Source organism: Heterocephalus glaber, unplaced genomic scaffold, assembly GCF_053883595.1.
Source record: "Heterocephalus glaber isolate CG9 unplaced genomic scaffold, H.glaber_assembly_v1.0 deba00001555, whole genome shotgun sequence".
Classification (NCBI taxonomy): domain Eukaryota; kingdom Metazoa; phylum Chordata; class Mammalia; order Rodentia; family Bathyergidae; genus Heterocephalus; species Heterocephalus glaber.
The window spans coordinates 2,383,447-2,404,853 of record NW_028258346.1 but is presented as its reverse complement, the minus strand read 5'-3'; the positions used below and the strand labels follow the sequence as shown (position 1 = coordinate 2,404,853).

The following is a 21,407-nucleotide window of genomic DNA, read 5'->3' as shown; positions in this document are numbered from 1 at the left end:
GATGGGGGTGGGTTTAGCCATGGGGTGCCCCAGGAGCAAAGGAAAACAGCAAGGTGATTCTGGGAGTATCACTGGTACAAATCCATAACCACCCCAAGAGTTATTTTACCACTTTGCAGCTCTAGGGGAAGGGAGGTTTTCATTTCCTGAGCAGCTGGCTTTATTTACCTGCCTTGTCCTCCCAGCCTGATGAAAAGTAGAGCTGCTTTTTCCTTTGTCAGCTTGAGGTGATTTTCACTTTTTCAATCTCAGGTTTTTCTCTTTCAGTCTCCTGTTTAGACCAAGGGAAAAGAAGGCCATTATTCCATACAATTTGGATTTGATGATAATAAAATAATCCAGGCTGATCTAAATGCAGTTCAGAGATTATAGCATGTGGTTGGTTGAAGGGAAGCTTGCCACTCATAGGAGGTCAAATATTTGAATACTGAGACATAGACAAATAGTAGGAAAATAGATTGTGGTCAGGGTTTGTAGTTCATTTCTATACTAAGAACCAAGTTTACTCAAGTCAAACAAAGAGACTAAGTCCATTCCCAGTGTTCAGAGCCTGCAGAGCCAGCCATGGGTTATTAGGTAGGTTACCTAATCTGGTCTCTGGGTTTGTTTCTCAGGTCCTTTGGGTAATGCTAGAGATTCTAGAGAGATCCATGGGAATGCAAGTGCAACATTCTTCTAGGGTGGCCTATGGCCACTTTGAGAGTTCTCTGTGGCATCTAAAACATTCTGTCGCCATCCACCACCTATCCTGTTCTATGAACTCTCTGGACAAAGTTTCCTATGACCGTGTGACATTGCCAAGTTCCTGGCATTGCCTGCTAGTCTCTGACCCATGCCATGTAGGATTTCCTTATTCTTTAGATTTAGGTAAAGTGGACAATGAAGAAATGAAGAAGCACAGGAAACAGAGACAGTTCAAGATTCCTTTTGAATAGCTAAATTTGAACTCAGATCAAGGCCCAATTGTTCTCATTCTTTCTTATTTTTTCTTTTTGTGCTGCTGGGGATTGAACCCATGGCAAGTGGTATATCACCACACTACACTCCCAGCCCCAATTTTTCTCATTCTTGAGTCACATTATCTAAAGGTCTCTTTTTCCAAAAAGAGAGCTTTATAAGCCAAATAGACCATAAATGATATGAGGGCCTTTCCTGTAGGCAAGCATTCATTTACCAAGATGCAGATCCCTGTTTCATTTGCAGGTAAGAGTCAGTAAGCTTTCGTACTACAAATCCAGTTCCAGGTTTTAGGGGGCATCAGTCATCTGCCTTTGGCCAAAATACTCCTAAGGAGTCATGAAGTGGTGCTGCATACTTTACCAAGTATAATTCAGGACTGAGCAATGATGCTTTTAGTACAGAAATCATCGAGTAGATCTAAATGATAATTACTTGGGCCTGGGTCTATAAGCTACTGATCCCAAGCAAGGACCTTCTGCTCAGTGCACACGAAAGGCAATGCTGTGGAACTCAGGTTTTGCAAAAAGAAAGCGCTTTTTCTCACAGGGTCAACTGGTAAGAAGGTCAGAAGGTGGGAAAAAGCTCAGATTTGCTTCCCCAGGCAGTTGTTATCGAGAGAATTTATAGGATAGGAGAAGGGAGAAGCTGCTTTCGGCTGGATAGTGAGAAGGGGAAATTTTAGGGGTCTTTTGGACAGATGTAGACAGTCATTAAGCCTCTTCACAGGCTGCATGTTTTTTTTCAGGAGGAGTTACATGTTGTGCACAGGGAGTTTTGATTTTGTACACATCAAAAGGTCACTGACTGGCTGAATTGGTCCCCTCTGTGCATGTCCATTGCTGAAAATCCAGTTTCAAACTGTCCTAAGTAGATCTTCAAACACAATTTAAGCACTTTTTTATTTTAGGAATTTTTGTCCAGTTGCACCCAGGGTTTTGTGAATTTCACTGTGCTTTTTAAAACTAAGGCTTATAAAAGTAAGACAGCCTCTAACTATATACTCCATCTATTCACCAGTTCTTTCTTAAGTTCTATTACTGTGAAAGTTGGTTACAAAAGCAAAATCCCACAATAGATATCTGTATTATTCTCTTTTTTTCTGTTACTATAATGAAATACCTAAGGCAGGCTACTTTATTCTTTTTTTTTTTTTTTTTTTTTGGTACCAGGGATCGAACTCAGGTCCTTGAGCTTGCACGGCAGGTAGTGAAACCACTGAGCTAAATCCCTGGCCCTCCAGACTACTTAATAAAGGAAGAAGGATTATTGTCACTTTTTTTTTTGGTACCAGGGATCGAACTCAGGTCCTTGAGCTTTCAAGGCAGGCGCCAGAACCACTGAGCTAAATCCCCGGTCCAGGAAGAAGGATTATTTATGTCTCAGTTTTGTGACCTGAAAGTTCAAACTGCGTAGCACTGGCTCTGTGGAGGGCTCCACGGCAAATGGTATCACAATGACCACAGCATGTTTAAGAAGAAGCAATCATATGACCAAACAGGAAGCCAGAGAGTGATTAAAGGTTTGTGCTCACTCTTATTACAACTCATTCTCAAAAGAGCTCAGGGCCCCATGAAAGCTTCCTTAATCCCTTCCAAGGGCCATTTACCTAGGGATCTCCCACCAAGCCCTATTTCAAGGACCAAGCTTCCAACATATGAACCATAGGAGACAAACCACACCCAAGCCATAGCAGTACCAAGTGTTGTTTTGTTACAGACAGGAGTCTCCGGTCTAGGTATGGTACGAGACAGGTTTTAGATTTCTAGTTGTTATTCCCACCATGGTATTTGTCATCTAAAGAAGTCTCTGTGTTTGAGTCCAATTTCCTGGAATGCCAATTGAATTGGCACCAAGCCATGGGACTGGTACCAAGGAAGCTGAATGGCATCATTGGAAAGTAGTGCTGATTTGTTTTACCCAAACACAGCTCAGTTGTAGAGAACTTGCCTAGCATGTATGAGGCTCTGGATTTGATCCCCAGCATGAAGAGGAAAAAGGAGGAAGAAGAGAAGGAGGAAGAAGAATTAAAATCAGCATACTATAGGATCATCTTTATACCCATGTTTATTGTGGCACAATTCACAATAGCCAAGATATGCAATCAACCTAGGTCCCATCAACAGATGAATGGATAAGGAAAATGTGGTATGTGTATACAATGGAATATTATTCAGTCATAATGAAGAACAAAATTTTGTCATTTGCAGAAAAATGGATGGATCTGGAGATCATCATGCTGAGCAAAATAAACCAGACTCAAACAAATATTGCATGCTTTTTCTAATATGTTAAATTTTTAAAAAGAAGACCTGAACGTAGAAGGGGGACTATCATTAGACAAGAGGAAAGGCATAAGAGGGAGAGAGAGGGGGGTGAGGGCAGGCAATAGGGGGAGTGATATGATCAAAATATCCTATATGCACCAAAACCCCTCAAAAATGTGAAACTAGTGGGGAAATGGGGCAAGGGGAGTACAGGAGGTAAAATTATCAATGTATGTTATGCACATGTACAAATTTGCCAAAATGAAACCCACTGGTCTATATAACTGATACACACTAATAAAAAAGAGGTGAAAGAAAAACAATAAATAAAAATAAAAACCCAAGTTACAAATCCCAAAAGAAGAAAAAGAATATTTTTATTACTATTGGTAGTCTGTGGGCTTTTTTTAATCCTAACTTAAACAAACCATTATTATCTTTATTTTTCCTTTTTGTACAGTGGATTGAACCCAAGGCCTTTTACGGAGCTACATTCCCTTCCTCGTTTTTTATTTTTTATTTCGAGACTGGAGGGTCTCAGTCACTAAGCTGCCCAATCACCTCTGCTGGAACTGCCTGTGGCTCAGGTAGAGAGCTGGGTGGTGACAGCACACACAGCAAGACACCACAGTGCCTGAGGGCTCGCCTCTGCTTCCCCTGAACCCTCCCAGACACGGGCATTTCTCATGACCTTTAGAACTCGGAATAACTTCCCCATGGGAAATTTCCTAACACTCCCTCTTGTCCCCCACCACAGGGGCCCATGCAGCCACATCCTATGTGTCTGTCACCACACTCACCAGACTGCATAGTTCTCACTTCTCTTCCTTCTCATCTCCCTCCCCAGACCATAAGCCCCTTGGATTAGTCTGCAGCAGCTGTCATAACAAAATACCAAACTGGCCTATTCCCTCACAGCAGTGGAGGGTAGAAGTCCCAGATCGAGCTGTTGATAGGCTTGGTTTCTCCTCGGCTTACAGATGCTATTTCCCCTCGGTGCACATCTGTGTCCTAATCTCCTCTTCTTATAGGGACACCGGTCAGATTGGATTAGAAATTGGATTAGAGCCCACTCCACTGACCTTATTTTACTTTAATTACCTCTTTAAAGGTCCTGTCTCTAAATACAGTCACATTCTGAGGAACAAGCACAGTGTGCTATGAGTCTGTTGTACACAGCACTCGGGACCATATTCGACATACAGCCATTTTTTTTTTTTTTTTTGGAAAGAGGGAAAGATGAGTAAGAACACAGGTGGGAGGAAGGGTGCAGGGTGAGTAGCTTGAACAAAAGTAGAAGGACTGGGCCTGACCCGTGTGAAGGAGGAAGAGACCAGCATGAGCAGGGCAAAATGGACATTTTGGAGCACTGTGAGAAATGAAGTTCCCGCCAAGGCCAAGCCCAGTTCTGGAAGCCCAGAGTGCCCCAGTGAGGGGTGAGAAAATTACCCTATAGGCTGCCTTTCCTGAGAAGGAACGACTTTTGGGGCATTTGAATGTTAGCAAAACTTTGGGCATTGGAGAGCTTCACACAGACATGTAATTTTTATTAAGAACTGCAGAAAATTATGAATGGGGTGTGACTGGTCAGAAGTCGCTCTTTGTAATGATGTAGCATTAGGTAATAGGACTGCTGAGCCCTCCCTCATTTAAAATTTGGGCCCTTTTATGACTTCATCAATTTCTAGAAATGGCGAGGAGTCACAACCCTTGTTTAGAGTCAGCAAGCGGCTCTCTCCTTTTGTTGTTTTGATTTTTTGTGGCTACCTAGTCCCAGTCATACTGTGCTGATCTGTGTTTGTCGACTCCCTGATAGTAATTCAAAATAATTCAGAGACATGTGAACGGGGTTTGTGATAACACAAGAGTGACCTAGAACTGCTTAAGCAAAAGGATTTCTAAGGTTAAGTAACTGGAGAGGTAGGGGTGAGGCTGGCCTCAGGCATACCTGGAGCCAGAGACTCCATCCTTCAAGTCCCTCTCCCAGTTTTCTCAGGCTGGTTGGTCGAAGAAAACTCACATTCTGAGCAGCTACATCCCTAATTTCCTCCAAAGAGGAAAGAGGACCCTTTCTCACCAGACCAACTAGAAAATTCCAGGGAAACCCTCTGACTAGGTCATTTAACAACTCTTCCCCAAACGATATTAATGGTGGACCTGGGAAGGAGAAAATCCAAGTAAAAAGGAGGTCATTAATCAAGGATGCTAAGATGATAAATGCTTCTTTGGGGCCCTCAAAGAAATTCGTTCTAAGCATTGTGAGGTTGTGTTTGGCTCCAGTGGCTTTATGACCACTGAATTTTCCTGGATGGTCCTAATTTTATTTAATGTAATTGTTTTCCAATAAAGAAAATGATTTAAGTGCATAACTAAAAATGATTTTATGATTACACACCCACAACTTCATACAAATGAGCAAATTCACAAACCTGAAAGTCACTGGTCAAACCTTGTGCCCACGATTTAGAAACCTACTGTATTGCACTTATGTTAAAGTGAGTAAAGGAATCTCCAGACCCTCCATTTTGAGCTCTTTCATCTGTCTGTTGAGCCACTTGAATGAAATCCTTGTGACCTTGGGTTCTGCTTGTTGACTATCCAGGTCTGAGAAACTGTTGACCTACCAACAATCGGTAAACAATGTGTTTGCTTAACAACTGAGTAACAATGTTTTCCACATTAGACTCTTTTTGAGGTACAGAGTTGCTGGCTGCCTGATAATCATCATTCCAACTTTCTCTAAATGAAACTCTTGAGATTGTAAGGGAAAGAATTTGGAGTGAGGGGGAATTTTCCCTCTTCTGGCCTCAGACTAAATATGAAGCCTTTGATCTCCAGGTTCTCTCTAGTGGTCAGTGGCAGAGGGATAGCTGGAGGAAGGACAGTAAGAGCCAGTTGCTGGTGAGGAGGTGAATACAAGTAGGAAAAAATCCACACCTGGGATTAGAAGGGAGTGATGAACGTCGAAAGAAGAGATGAGTCAAAAACACTGTGAAGGAAGAATCAATAAACCTGATGACTAAATGGATATACACAGAGAAGAGGGGGAGACACCAAAGACAGCTCACTGCCTTCTAGTCAGCAAGAGAGGCAGAGGAAATCTCTGCCATTTATAGAAAGGGGAAGTTAGGCAGCAGATCACACGCTGATAATTACAGGCCAGGCGCATGGAGACTGAAAGAGCTGCAAAACCATCTTCAAGTGGTTGGAAACCCAGAGCCACTTTTAGTTTCTGTTCAGGAAGGGAAGTCCAGCCAGGTTAAAACCCGAGCCAAACTGCAGACACGCCCCTGACCCGGGTCAAGACCAATCCGACTGTTTCTCACTCTTTTCCCTGAGATCAAAACCCAGCCCAGTGAGGGGTCAGCTCACAAGAGGAGCCATACAAGTCAGTAACAAAAAGGACCCCCAGTTCTCACGTTTTCCACGTGCTTTCAGGGCCATGTGAAAATGCTGAGACTATTTTCTTTTTGAAAACTTGAAAAATGGAGACATGTTTTAATGGAGAAAGAATCATACATGAACTCCCAAGGCCACCCTCAACGATTATCAGACCATGGCCTTGTTACACCCCAACCCTCACCTACTTCTGCGTTATTATTTTGAAGCAAATTCCAGGCACTATAATTCGCACCATAAACATTTCAGTATGAATCTTTAAAGATAAGGACTCTTTTTTTAAAAAGCCATTATACCTTTTAGGGCCAGGGATTTAGCTCAGTGGTTCTGGCGCCTGCCTCGAAAGTGCAAGGTCCTGAGTTCGATCCCCGGTACCAAAAAAAAAAGCCATTATACCTTTTAGAAAATTAACAATGATTTCTTTTTTTTTTTTTTTTTTTTTTGGTACTGGGGATCAAACTTGGGTCCTTGTGCTTGCACAGCAGGCAGCGAAACCACTGAGCTAAATCCCCAGCTCAACAATGATTTCTTATATTATCAATATCAAGTCAAGTTTAAATTTTCATTTTTAAAAAGTTTGTTTGAATTAGGAGTCAAATTGGGACCACAGACTGGGTTTGGCGGATAAGTTTTTAAATCTCAGGGGATTTCCTCCTTCTCCTTCCTATTGTTTGCTACACTCTAGTCTTCCCACACTGCGTTTTGCTGGCTGCATCACCTTGATGTCTTTAATATGTCCTATAAACTGGAAGCTGTGGTCAGATTCAGATCCATTTTTATTTTAAATGTTATGACAAAGGATGGGGTGAAGGTGTTCAAAGGAGCCAGAGCGATGGACGGAAGTAGCAGGAAATAGGGTCAAAGTGACAAAGTCCCTAGGACAGACCCCGAGGGAAGGGTGACCGTAAAAGGACAGGCAGAGAGGGAGAGCGGAAGGTCAGGGAGGGCGAGGCCGCGGACCCTGTGGTCCCCGGGGAGCGGGGAGCGCGGTCCTCCCCGGCCCAAAACCCAGGGGGGCGTCGCCTCTGTCTCCACCGGCTTCCCGCAGCCCGGGAGACAAACCCAGCAGCGGAAATCCGCTCCTGCTCCTGCTGTGTGGAAATGCTTCCCGGCCTGCGAGGTCCAGGAGGCAGAGGCAGGAGTGTCGCGGAGCGGTCCATCCGGGCGACCCTCGGCCGCGTGGAGAACCAGGTAACTGGAGGCTAGGAAGGACCTAGCCTTCACCACGCCCGTCGTCCCCGCAGACCCCGCAGCTGCCTCTGCAGTGACACCCCGGCCCATCTCCTGCCATCCCCGCGCTGGGCTCCTGCTCTCGGCCTGGGGAGACCCTGATGGGGGCTGCTTTCCCTCCCTTCTCGTCCCGGCTCTTCAAATCGCGCAGGATGCTTGCTGCCCGCGAGGATGTGTACAGGGCCTATCGTGCTGGGCCTGCCTTGACAGATGTTTTGAACTCTCTTACCGGACAGGGTCCCAGAGGTTCCTGAAACGGAGATAAGGAACCTAACCCACCCTTCTTGTAGAGTAAGTTAAGAATTTTCAGAACGAGGCAGTAAGGGGCATGGAACAGGTTTTGTTAGGCAGAAATTAGAAGGGCCACACTCAAGGAATAGAATGCAGGCCCTTAAGAGAGAGATTGGAAGGAAAGGAGCCTAAATTTAACCAAAGGAATGCCAATACGGGTTGCCTTGAGTAACTCTGACTGGGACCCAGAAGTTGTAGTCTTAAAAGAACAATTTTGTAGTCATGATTCCCTTGTCTCCCGTCTCCCTGTCCTTTCTTTTACCATATCTCAGCTCCAGCCAGAAAAAGCAGTGCACTGCCCCACCACACAGACGCGCCTGGTATCCAATGGGTAGAGCAGGTCAGCCTGGGCCACTCGTGACCCTGCACTGCCTCTGTGGCTTTGTCCCACTTCAGTGCAGAGGCAGGAGCCACACTCTCTGCCTTGAAGAGCCTCAGTGCAAGAATGTGGCTTCAGACGGAAATGCTGATCAGGACTTCTGAGCCCTAATAGGAAACTTGGGAGCCCTGCTCTGCCTCTAGCGGCTCAGGCAGCCCCAACTGCAAGCAGGCTGCTGCCTCTACTTTGCCTTGACAGGAAAGGCATGTGTTACAGGGTAACTAAGATGAGCGCCAAGGCCTGCCTGTTGTTACCACAGACTGTAGACTAGTGTAAAGGAAACCACAGCCTCCACCCTGGAGAGTAAGGCTCTTAGGAAACAGACCAGCGCACAGTTAGGTTCAGACAGGCAAGGAGGGTTCTGATGTGGGGAGCTGCCCTGGGCATGTGTAGGTTGGACTTCAAAGTGGGGCAGCCCAGCAGGAAGGCCCTGGGTCTTAGATGCTCTGGATAGGGGAGGCAGGAGATATGGAGAGAAAGGAACCTAAGAGACAGGCATGGTGCTGGTGCCAAGATGCATGCAGAGATTAACTTCTGAGAAGGAGGAGGTTAAAAATGATCAAAGTGGGACCAGCATGTTTTGTTGCTACTCCTGTCTCCCTAAGATAACACTAGTCTGTGCAGAGTGAATGAAGGGTTAAAGGAATGAAAGTGAACAGCAGAAAAAACAAAACAAAACCTGTCCCAGGTCCTCAAACTCCTACCAGGGCAGCTAGTAGCCCCTAGTAAGACCACAACCCCAAACAAGGCACAGGATGTAGAGTTTGTAGTGACGATGCAGCTGGTTCTGAGATGCCCTGGGGTTGCTAGAGCTGAGCTGGGGAACTGTAGTGACTTCAGCCCACTGTTGTTCAATTTCCCACAAGCCACTCAGCCACCAGCTCTTACAGTGGGAGGAACACGTCTCCACCACCCACATTCTTATCTCCTAGGGAACGCTGCCTAGGATGGAGGTATCTGAGGTATTCGTAAATACCTGAGCATTTCTGGGCTGCAAGCCCCTGTGCCTGTGCAAAGGTTGCTAGGCTCAGCCCTGGGGAGTGCTAAGCTCCTAAATCCCACTGCAGGCCCAGGAGCCCCCAGGACATCCCTGTGATGGTCAGCAAGTCCACCAGGCAGACTGGCTAATGGGGACACTGTGCTCATGCTGTCTGCCTTATGCTTTTAAATAACCATCCAGGGAGCTAGATGTGGTGGCACAGGCCTGTAACTGTAACACTGGGAAGCTGAGGCAGGAAGATTGCAAGTTCAAGCCCAGCCTGGGCAATTTAGCAAGACCCTGTCCCAAAATAAAAAAGGCTGGGAATGTAGCTCAGTGTGAAGGCCTGGGTTCAATCCTCAGATGGATGAACGAATGAATGAATAAAGGAATGCAATTATCTGTGGGTCTAGAGGTGTAGTTCAGAGTACAGCACAGGTTTAGCATGCACCAGGCCCTGGGTTCAGTGCCTGGCAATAATAAACTAAAATATCAATACAGAACTAGCCATGTAAAACCAGTTTTGTCATTTAAGGAGGGTGATATCAGCTTCTACATGAACTGTATTATCACCAGCGTTTCTCTGTTGTAGAAATTTCTTTTTTACTGTTTGTTTTCTAAAATTTGTTTTCTCCCTCTGATTTAGTCAAATAATAAAGGGAAGGTGATTAGTGGGAGATAGAATGGGAAAAAATCATGAGAGATATGCTTCAAAACCACCAACCTGAGAAAAAGGACCTATGTGGGACAGAGGGGTTTTGTTTTAACTGCAGTTGAGTTACACAGCCAGAAGCCGTGAAAGTGAATTATGGCACCAGAAATTCTCTGCCCAGCTTGTAGTTGTTGATACATTTTAATCCTTATGTATGACATTAACAGTTTTAGTGTATATTCATTATCTGCCATCTGGCCTACTTGTTTCAAATACAGCTTCCAAATTCATGAATTTTTATATGGTTTGGCTTTGTTTGTGTATATCTTTTTAATTTCATAATCCAAAGTAGAGAGAAACTCAGCATTTTTTTTAGAAGTTCATCCACTGAAGCTGAGAGATAAATATACACTTGATAACCTGAAATCATTAAGGCATCCAAGATGGAAAATAATCAAACCTTAAAGTCAACAAGATTATAATAGATGAAATCTAGTGACCTGACTTTCTATGAAAGTGATGAAAGTATGTATGTAAATAGATTAAAATGGAAAAACTCTTGTAGGGCTAAGCACCATCAGTATTCTCAGCAGTTTATAGGAATTAACTCATTTAATCTTCATGAGAATGCTAGGGGTTATCCCATTTTACAGATGAGAAAGTTGAGGCACTGAGAGATTAAATAATTTGCTAACAGTCAATCACTAAGAAGTAGAAGAGTCTGCATAGGAGGCCAAGCTGCCTGGTTCGATATTCTATTGTACCTCTCAAAAAAAAGAGACCTTCACCTTGGGACACAGAGGTACCACAGGGGCCTGCATGGAATGGATACAAGGTTCTCAAGTTAAGTCTCCCCAGGGACATGAACAACTACGGCTGAAACTGGTTAAGTAACTTGCCCCATATCACACAGCGGACCTATGGCGGGATAGGTTTCAAATTCATTATGGAACACTGAGGACATTTAAAACTGTTCTGAGCATTAGTAAATAAAAGTCTCAGAAAAAAATAATATTGTTTTAATTCAGCAGAAATTTTCAGTCATAACTATGTGGAGGCTCTGCCTTAGTAAACGATCATGAGAACCCAGCACAAGGTGGTGGCAGTAGCTCTACACCCACAAGTCTTCCCCTCAGTCATTTTGGAGTCTAAGAGGTAACCGAGAGCGTGCACACAGTTACAGGTCTAACACTGCTGACACGCTGTGTTCCGTGGCTGATTCGTTGTGGCTTGTTTTCTGTCTTCCACTAGAATACTAGCTCCATGAGGAGAGCTCCCTTGTTTGCCTTGTCCACTGCTACAGGGCAGAGTGTGCTACCTAGCAGGCGCTCAGTCAATGAATAGTGAGCGAGTGAGTGCATTTACCTTGTTGAGGCTGTGTCCTTAGATAAGCTGGGAAGGAGAAGTTGTCAGCAAAAGAAAGGAGGGATCTCCAGCAGTTCTTTGAACTTGAGGAGAAAGAGAAAACAGAAAGCAGATCAAGAAAGTGGAACATCATGAAGGCCAAAAGTCAGGACATGGTGGGAAATGTTAGGAAATGCTTCAGAGAATCTTAAAAGGATGAGAATTGGGATCTGGGCACGGTACCACACACCTATAATCTCAGCAACTTGGAAGGCTGAGGCAAGAGGGTCCCAAGTTTAAAGCCAGTGTGGACAACCTAGCAAGAACCTGCCTCAAAATAAATAAAAGTAAAAATTAGCAACGAACTGTCTCAAAATACTAAAAATAAAAGGCCTGGGGATGTAGCTCGATGGTAGAGTGCTTGCCTAAGTCCTGGGTTCAATCCCCAGCACTGCAAAAAACAAACAAAACAAAAAACAAAACAGAATTTGTTCTTTAGGGCAGCTGCTGAGGAGAAACTGGAGTGGAAACCCATTTGCACAGGAATTAAGAAGTAATTAGGACGCCGGCAGGAAGTTTGGCAGTGAATGGAAGGAAAGACTTGACAGCTTTGGGCACTGGCTTGCAGAATGCAAGTACATTGTTAATTCAGTACAACAGTGTCACACTGTCACATTGTGGCTGTCTCAATTGGAGGCCTCCTCTCACTCATCCTTTGTCCTGAGAACAAAAGGAACCTTGCATCTCATAAGTGCCCAGTGATGTTTCTGAGAGCTCAGGCCCATTTTTTAAATCCCAGTTCTTCCCATTGCTACTAGCTGTGTGGCTTAGGGAAAATTACTTAATCCCCTAAATTTCTTCATTTGGAAACTGAGGATTCAGTCAGTCACTAACATCCTGAAGCTCTTATCATGTGCCAGACGCTGACCAGTGGGGGATGCAGCGTGCCCAGCGGCAGGCCACAACAGGAAGGTAACTGATCCTTGTAAGTTGTCTCCCGACTGCTTCCAGGCAGATGGAGCAGGGGTGTCTTTCGCCCTTTGCTCTAAGTACAGCTAAAATCCCTGAACGTTACACTGAAGAAAGGAGGGCAGAAGGCAGACCCCCAGGCACTTTAGGGTCTGTTATATCTAGATGTTCCCCCAACTATGAGCCAAAATAAACCTCTCTTCCTTTAAATTGTGGGTGCCAGGTATTGTGTCCCAGCAACAGACTAAGACAGGATCCAAAGAACAAGCTGGTGATGCGCTCTTGCTCTCTAGGTTTTCTTTTGATCTCCTATATCCCACACGTGGATCTGAAGAAGGTGGAAACCCAGAAAAATGAAGAGGAGCAACCTCAAAATCTGCACAAGCCTGTTCTTTCTAGTTACTATGGTTTGTCCCCTGACGATTTGTGTGTGGGAAGAGCGTTGCCCATTGTGGTGGCTTTGGGATTGTGGGGCCTTTAAAAGGTGGGGCCTAGTGGCAGGCAATTAGGTCATCGGGGCTCTGCCCTCTAGGTGGGTGAACGGGCTCTCTCTGGAGCAGGACTGGTTTAGCTCTTGCAGAAGCAGGCTGTTGTGGGAGAGCCAGCCTGGCCTCTCCCGCTTTCTTGCTTCCTTTCGGCCATGTGGGTTCTCACTCATGTGCTCTCCATGATGCCATCTGCCACAGTGATGAATCCAGGGGCCCCTCACTAGATGCTGCCCTCCGGACTTGCCCTTGTGACTCTCGGGCCACCAGAATCATGGCCCAAGTGAACTTTTCTTTATACAATACCCACCAGGGGCATTTTGTTACAGCAACACCTAACAGACTAAGACACAGTGCCAAAGGACCAGAAGGGCAGCCGAACAAGGCCAAAAAAGTCTTTTTGACAGTGACTACAGATACAACTGCAGCCCATCCCAGCCATACCACCCAAGGAGTGGGAGCCCTGCCTCCGTAGCAGCTGTAACGAGGGCTCCGCCTCCACAGTGTGACCTCAGAGAAGGCCACAGGAGCCTGGACTTGTCTCCAGCTGACAGTAAAAAGGGTCCTGCCCCATGGTGTCAGTGCAGTCCCCACCCTGCTGGGTGGGGACAGAGGAGACCTAGTGGCCTCTGGACTTTGACCACTGTCCACACCACAGCAAGGCCACAAGGGGAGTGGTCACAGGCACCCCTCACTTTCCTGGCCAGGATGGGGCCCAGCAGAAACTAAGAGCCACCCCCCCACCCAGCATCATCAGAGGCCCAAGGTGAAGCTGGACTTCTGCTCCTCTTTGTGCTTGAGACTGGCACCAGGATCAGGAGCTAAAACAGAAAACAGGAAAACAGGACCTTGTGTGGGGAGAACAGTCCTCACTGAGAGGCAGCAGCTACATCCACATTAAATGAACCCTGAAAATTTACCTGAATGAGTAAATTTAGGAGGAACTACCTTATTAGTTTGCCTCACAGTCTTTGGTTGAGCCCTGGACCCTGCAAACTGCTTCTCTTCGATATATGGCTCACATCTGAGCTAACCCAACTCAACCAACTCGAAAGCTTTTTTTTGTTGTTTTTTGGTTAATCTGGGATCATAACAAATATTTTAGCTAGGCGTGGTAGTACATGCCTGTAATCTGTTACTGGGAAGGCTGAAGCAGGAAGATCCCAAGTTTGAGTCTAGCCCAAGCAATTTAGCAAGAACCTATCTCAAAATAAAATTATAGAGGACTTGGGAGGTAGTTCAGTGTTCCCTGGGTTTAAAAAAAAAAAGAAGGAAAAGAAAAGGCTTTCTTCAACACAGAGAATAAAAACAAAACAGATAGTCAAGATGATTTAAATCCATGTAATGTCATTTTTTTGCTCAGGCAAATGGACTTGCAGTGTGATTTACAAAGACCTCTAGTTTACCCTCCTCCTCCCTTCTGCTGACTTTCTGAGAGAGAGGGAGGGAGGAATGGAGGGAAGAAGGCAGGGAGAATGGGAGGAAGGGAGGGAGGAGAGAATGAGAAAATATGCTTTGTTTTTCTTGTTCTAGTAAAAGACAGCGAAAGCTATGAGACTAAAATTTGATTTCTCTGGGCTCTACACTACCCTACTTTAGACAGAGTAATTTTTAAAAAAAAAAAAAAGACTTCTAAAAATAACCAAGAAAGTGACCACTCCTCAAAAAGGATTTTTTCCCCAAAAGTATTTTTAGTAAAAAGGGTTTAAGAGAAAATTCCTTTAAAAGGTGACCTCCTCTAGTTTATTAAAATACCTTTCAGATTTAAATACACATGGAAACTGAATATATGAATATATGCTTAGCCTTTCAAATCTCATGGCCTAAGCAACCATCTGCAGACCCATACCTCATACCTTGCCTCAAACTAACTCCATGCGGATTTTTTTTTTTCTGGTACCGGCGATCAAACTCTGGACCTTGTGCTTTCGAGGCAGGCAGCAGAACCACTGAGCTAAATCCCCAGTCCACTCCATACGGATTTAAATGCAGGAAAATAAAAATATGAAAGTATTAAAAGTAATTGTAGGAAGAAAGTTTTTTTAAGATCATGAACTAGACAAAGAATACAAAGAATTAAACCAATGGATAAACAAATGGCTTTTAAGTATATAAAAAGATGCTCAAACTCATCCATACTGGAGACAACTAAACCTATCATGAGCAGTGGCAGGGTAAGTCATAAATCTCGTGTTCCAGTCTGCCCTGGAGCTCCCTGTAAATACCGCCAAAGGTTACCTCGGCTTTTCAGAGAATATCACATGGGAGAGTGGCTTGAACACTTTATTTTAAGGAATAAAGGAAAGGCCAACCTTGTAAGGCTGGGCCCTTAAGTACATCTGGACCACAACTGCAAAATGAGAGAGAGAACATATTCCTAGGAAATTAAAATGATCTTCTGTAGAATAAAAATAAAGTAGATTTTTCTAATATATCCTTTTTTACATCGTATTGTGAAGCTAGGATGCAGATTAGAAACAATACATCAAGTGTACCACTGCTGTATGTTATGTATGCCAAAGAAAGAACTGGAAGGATGGATGGTGGTTATCTCTTTCCTGACGAAATTATATGTGATTTTTAAAATAATTAACCCCTACAACCTTGGTATTTTCTCGCCAAGATTTCTGCAATGAGACATGTGAGTTGCTTGTAAAGAAAAATACATTCATTATTTAAAAATAGTAAAGAGTATATTATACACAGCCCCCAAAGCAAGACTTAGGTCTATTTCTAACAACCACAGTGAACAGCTTACAAGAAAAGGGTAGAGGCTTTATCTTTAAGTGAGAAATTTCTCAACTTATGAATCAAATTAGAAAATTAAGATTACATAAAACTGCAGCAAAAAGAAAAACATGTAGAATATAGTGAAATAGCTTCGCAAATCATTAATGCTGGATTCCCAAAGAATTCTTGTAGCACCCATCAAAGAGATCTTGTGGTTTTGAAAGCTCTTGAACTTGTTCACTGAGAAATTCATTATGTAGGACCGTGTTTAAACACACAGGATATTATTATATAACTAACCAGCTGGGAAGATTAATCATGATTAAAAATAAAAGGAAAAACAGTACACCAAACCAAGGCTGTTTAATGAGGAAAGGAAAATAGTATTTGTGCAGGGGAAGAAAAAGTCCACCCACAGAATTAGCAAATAACAATAAGGACATTCTATCTTGTATCTGATTCAAGGCTTTACTGATCCAAATACACAATTACACTTCAAATAATTTAAATATCCATGCGTACATGCATAAATACATGTTATGAGTCATCTTAGAAGTACTTATCTCGTGTCATTTTTTTGGCACTGGGGATTGAATTCGGGTCCTTGTGCTTGCAAGCAGGCGGCGAAACCACTGAGCTAAATCCCCGGCCCCTCTTGTGTCACTCTTAAAAGACCAAACATCATAATGTGATTGTGACTTCTCTCTCCAGCCTCACTTTTCCTTCCTGTCCTGCTTCCCAGTTGTACCCAATGACTTAGCTTCTTGGATGCCGTATGCATTCCCCAGCTAGCACATCTTAGACACACACTTCCAGTTCATCCTTCACCTACTGGTCCCAGCCCCAGTGAACAGATTCTGAGAGTTGCACTCCCATGACACACTGTGCCACACTTACTCAGACCACCAAGATTTTTGTAGCACCATCAAGATCTATAGTACATTCTGGGGATTCTGACTCGCAAGCAAGGAAACTTGGTATGAGTGTGGGAGAAAGGTGTAAACAATAATTAAAATAGAGTAGCATTTTGGGAGAAAGCACAGCTGCACTTCCTGAAGCCAGCCTCAAGCTGTATGTCACTTGCTATTACCCCACTAGCCAGCAATTCTCTGTAGCCACTGGTGGCCCACTCAAGTGTTTACACAGTGAGCAAGAAATATGAATGTCTGAATGGGGCTGGGTGTGAGGTAAGAGCTCATGCTAGGACCAGCGGCCAATTGGAAAGAACATGTCCTGTCTAAAAGCACTCAAGTTCTTCTTTTCAAATGCCATACCTGCAAAATAGAATATACTTGTAGGCCTAATTAGGTTCAGGCTGTCAGGTTGAGACTTCTGTATAAGAATGTTAATGATATTGGTTATTTACTAGATGTAGGTTATTATTATTTTACACATCTGACCGTATTTGTTCCTCACAAGCATTGAGGCTGACATGATTCTGTATATTTTACAAACTTGCTGAGATTACATGGTGGTCAGGAAGGCAGGGCAGGGACTCCAGAATCCACTCCTAAGGGCAGTGTTTTACATCACTGTACTCTATTGCTCTGCATCTAAACTATTTCAATTTCTTTCAGCTTATACTAAAGAATGTCACATATTTAATAGTCTATTGTGCTACTATTCCTTTTTGCTGTTGAACAAACTCTTTTTAACTGGTATGTACAATGGAAAAATTCAAGTCCACCTATCTACCTATTCACTGTTCTATAAATATAGTCACATTCCCTGTCTACCACCACTTTTCTCATTTGAAGGGTTCTAATTTTTGAGAAATAATTTTACAGTTATCCAAGAAATGTATGTTCACTAAAGAAGAAAGTAGGTAGAGTGTCCACATTATTTTAATGTATTCAGCCCTCATCTGCTCTTCCCTCCTTCTGACCCATTTCCAGTAGCCTCCCCAGCTCTGGGTGTGTATGGTTTCTTGCTCTGTTCTCCTTACTAAAAAAACCAGTAGGATATTTTGTTTTATTTTATTTTCAATAACCATCTGCATAATGTTTACAACTCTGTGGATCTTTCTGGACAAAACTTTCTTAGGCCAGTGTCTTCAGAGAAATCCAATTTGTACGACCTAAAACAAATACAAGGGCACATAAGGTATACTGAAATGGGCAAAATACATACTCCCGTCTCTGATCTTAATTCAAAGTGTTTCACTAGACTAGAGGATGTGGCCACTTTTTATTCACAAGCTTTCCTTAGAACGCTGGCCGTTACATTCTGTTCTTTGTATATCCTGCTCCTTTGGCCAGGACCTCCCCACAAGAACGTCCACACTCTGTCCAAGCCCTGGCTCCTACCCAACCTTCCTGACACATTCACATGCCGCCGCCTCTGGGAAACCTTCTCTGACCTCCAAGGCAGGTAAGTGCCCCTCTGTGCACACTCAGTAGCCAACACTTGAGACCTATTTCAACCTATTTCTCTCTCACCTAATTTGCACTTGGAATTTATATAGTAATTACTTTTTAACCTAATCTATACCTGAAATTTATGCAGTAATACTTATTTCTGAAAAAAGTCATGCCCTTGAGCTTTTACACTTGGCAGTTTATTTTACAAGTCTCAAGGATGGTAAAAACTAATGGGCTTTGGGCTTTGGCATTGAAGTGAAGTGGCTTTGGCATGCAGCTCTAGTACCAACAGCTGCGTGACCTTGAACTTTGTATCTCTGAGACAGTTTCATCAGTTGAAAGATAAAGACTTACTTCACTGCAAAACACAGAAGTGCAAAGTACACCACCTGTCCAAGCTCATGTTCAGTAGGTGTTATCCACTATTACATTTCTCAACAATTATTTAATTTCATCAAAAAGAAAGGTTTAAACAAAAAGAGAGAAAGAATGCTGCCAATGATTAAGAACATGCCCATGCCAGGCATGGTGGCACATGCCTGTAATCCCCACTACTGGAGAGGCTGAGGCAGAAGGGTAGCAAGTTCGATGCCAACCTGGGCAACTTAGTGAGACCTTGTCTCAAAATAAAATTTAAAAGGGCTAGGTCCACGATGAATATAATTCTTATGTATCTCAATTATATACTATTAAAAAAATACCAAAAAGGGGAATGGTGGCAGCTGGGGATGTAACTCACTGTTGAGTATGTACCAAAAAGCAAACAAACAATCCATAACTTATTTCTTAATGATAGGCAACTTTACCTACATTTAGACTGACCTGTATTTTGTACTTAATATTTGTTACTGGTTGCTCTCTACCTAGTCAGTATCAAGATGCAACTAAAACAGTTTTAAATTTTACCTGATGCCTTTAAAATACTAATACAAACCTAGAGATTTGAAAATAAACGAGAATGTTGGCACCATCTTAAGGAGTATTTTATGCCAGGAAATTAATAGTATGGTAAATACCATTGACTAAGACTTCATTTTTTTCTCTATGAGACTGGTAAATTTAGTTCATACAAATCTCTAAGCTATCAAATCTAAAATGGCTTAGGAAGTGTTTTGAAATTACTTACTTAATATTAATTTGGCTTCTGAGCCACTAAAGCATCAGTAATCCAGCTGAGTGTTTGAACCCTTCTGTTTTAAGACCCTGAGACAGGAACCAAGATAGTTAGCACCTGATTACTGCCCAATTTAACCTGGGAAGACCAACAGACAATGCTAATAAAGACTCTTTGTGATGAACTCTCCAACCCTAGGTCACTTAGACTGTCAAGAGGAAACATGTCCCATTTCCTTGCACTTGCCTTTGAAGACAAGCTACAAGGCTCTCTAAAGCCATAGAACTGAACAAGAGGATGTTCTTTCAGCATCAGTATCAACTGAAAGTACGCTGATATGCACAACCACATTGTACATTTGTTCAATTAAACATTCACTAATTTCTACTTGCTCTATATTGGAAGCTTGTTCTGGGTACCGAGGGAGGACCTGATGAATGAACCAATATGCTCTTGCCTTTGAAAAGCTCTGTTTGAATTTTCAAAAAGGTAATATTTTAAGCCATTATGAACTCACAGCTTAAATAAGCACAATTCATACCTGAAACCAAAGACTTCAGAGAAATGGCACAAATATACTGGAGATGTTAGGGCAGGAGACAAGACCACTAAAAATGCAAAAAAAGGGGAAACTGGCATAATCTTGTCTTTAAGGAGAGACTTATACAGATAAAAAATTTACCAATTAATAGCAATATAAATAATTTAAATTTTTCCCAGTTGCTATCCATTTTATAATTTAAAATTTCAATTACCAAAGGATTGCCTTTTTTCATAGGGTTTTTAAGAAGATCAAGTGAGTAATATACCACACACACACATATATATATCAATCATAGTGCCTATCACTGGGAAACTCAATTTATACTACTTTTTAAAATTGTATACCCCTTAATGAATGTTTGATACAATTCTGCTAATAAAAGTTACAATACAAATACACATTTTGCCAGTGCAGCTTTGTTCATGATCATAACCATGCTGCATGACAGACTGGTGTGGTGGAATTAACAGGAAAGCAAAAGCTTCTGGACTAGCCAAATGTGAAATCAAATTAGGAAGCCGGCTCTTACTAGCAGCTGCCTCGCCTTGTTTTATCATCATGGCTAAATTTTCACACAAGGTTGTGAAGATTAAATGTTAGGGATATAAAGCCCTCAACACAGTGACCAGTACGCCTCAAAGGCTAAGTTCATTCCTCGTGATTCCTAAATAAATGCATTTTCCAACTATACTGAACACATGAGTTTTGGCTGTAAATCCCAGGGCTAATTTGACCGGCTTTCCCTTTCCTTCGTCTAGGGGAGGTGAGGGAAAGAGGATGACATTTCCTCTACCTCTCATGGGCTCTGAATTCGCACAGATGGCACAGCAGCCACTGCCTGGGCTCATGGTGCCCGATGGCAGACTTTCAGGAGGGTCTCTAATTCCACAGCAAACCCACACCACTTCTGTGAGCTATGCAACACCCACCCAAGAATTCCTTTTCTCTTCGGGAAACAGATATAGTACCTGTTGTTTCTGTTTTGTTTTCTGGTTTTTGTTGGTACCGAGGACCAAACTCAGGTCCTTGTGCTTGCAAGGCAGGCTGCAGAACCATTGAGCTAAATCCCTGGCCCCAATATCTGTTGTTTCTAAATAAAAAACCCTAACAAGTATACTTTTATAAACAAATAAATTGAAAGTAAATTAACATCGGTACCAGGGAGTTATTTTAATATCTTTTCCTCCATGACTGAATATATAAAGACAAAGGAAGTAATGTATTCTTCTGCTGTAAAGATGGGTGGAATATATCAAAATCCACTCGTTGAATTTTCTTTAAATAATCCTCTAGGAAAACCTAAAAAAAAGAGAATAGTAGTTATTAGATCATAAAATTATCAAGTCTTTCAAACAAACTAAAGAAAAATTACCAGTATTAAGGCTATTTTAGTTTCCTGAGATGGTATTCTATCTAGTAAGAATTTAATGAGATTCAAAAAGGGAGACAGAAAATAAAGAAATCTTCCAAGAAGTTTCTATTAGACCAACAGGAGTATCACAATGCTACTGCTAGAAATACCAAACCTCTTCTAATGTCATACATAATATTCTAGCCAGGACGTAAGGTCTTATAACTAGTCTGTGCAATAAAAATGAGATGTTTCAGCTGGGGGTGTACTCAGTGGTGGAGCACATGATAAGCACATGTGAGGACCCTGGATTCAATCCCCAGCACCAAGAGAAAAAAAAAAGTTGTTTTAATCAT

At 42.7% G+C, this 21,407-nt stretch overlaps 1 protein-coding gene across 7 annotated transcripts in view; it reads right to left on the bottom strand.

The window, feature by feature from the left end:
- Positions 1-229: 229 nt before the first annotated feature.
- The window catches only part of Ndufaf6 (NADH:ubiquinone oxidoreductase complex assembly factor 6), a 43,747-nt gene continuing 22,569 nt past the window's right edge, over positions 230-21,407 (bottom strand). For 3 of the 7 annotated variants that reach the window (XM_087190632.1, XM_087190631.1, XM_087190633.1), the window contains one exon: positions 20,846-20,999. In XM_087190632.1, coding sequence (XP_087046758.1) covers positions 20,871-20,999 — 129 coding nt within the window. In that variant the 3' untranslated portion in view covers positions 20,846-20,870. Of the gene's footprint in view, positions 272-11,519; positions 11,603-16,756; positions 19,765-20,845; positions 21,000-21,407 lie in introns of those variants that run through there. The other 4 variants (XR_015442831.1, XR_015442833.1, XR_015442832.1 and 1 more) reach the window with 3 other exon arrangements.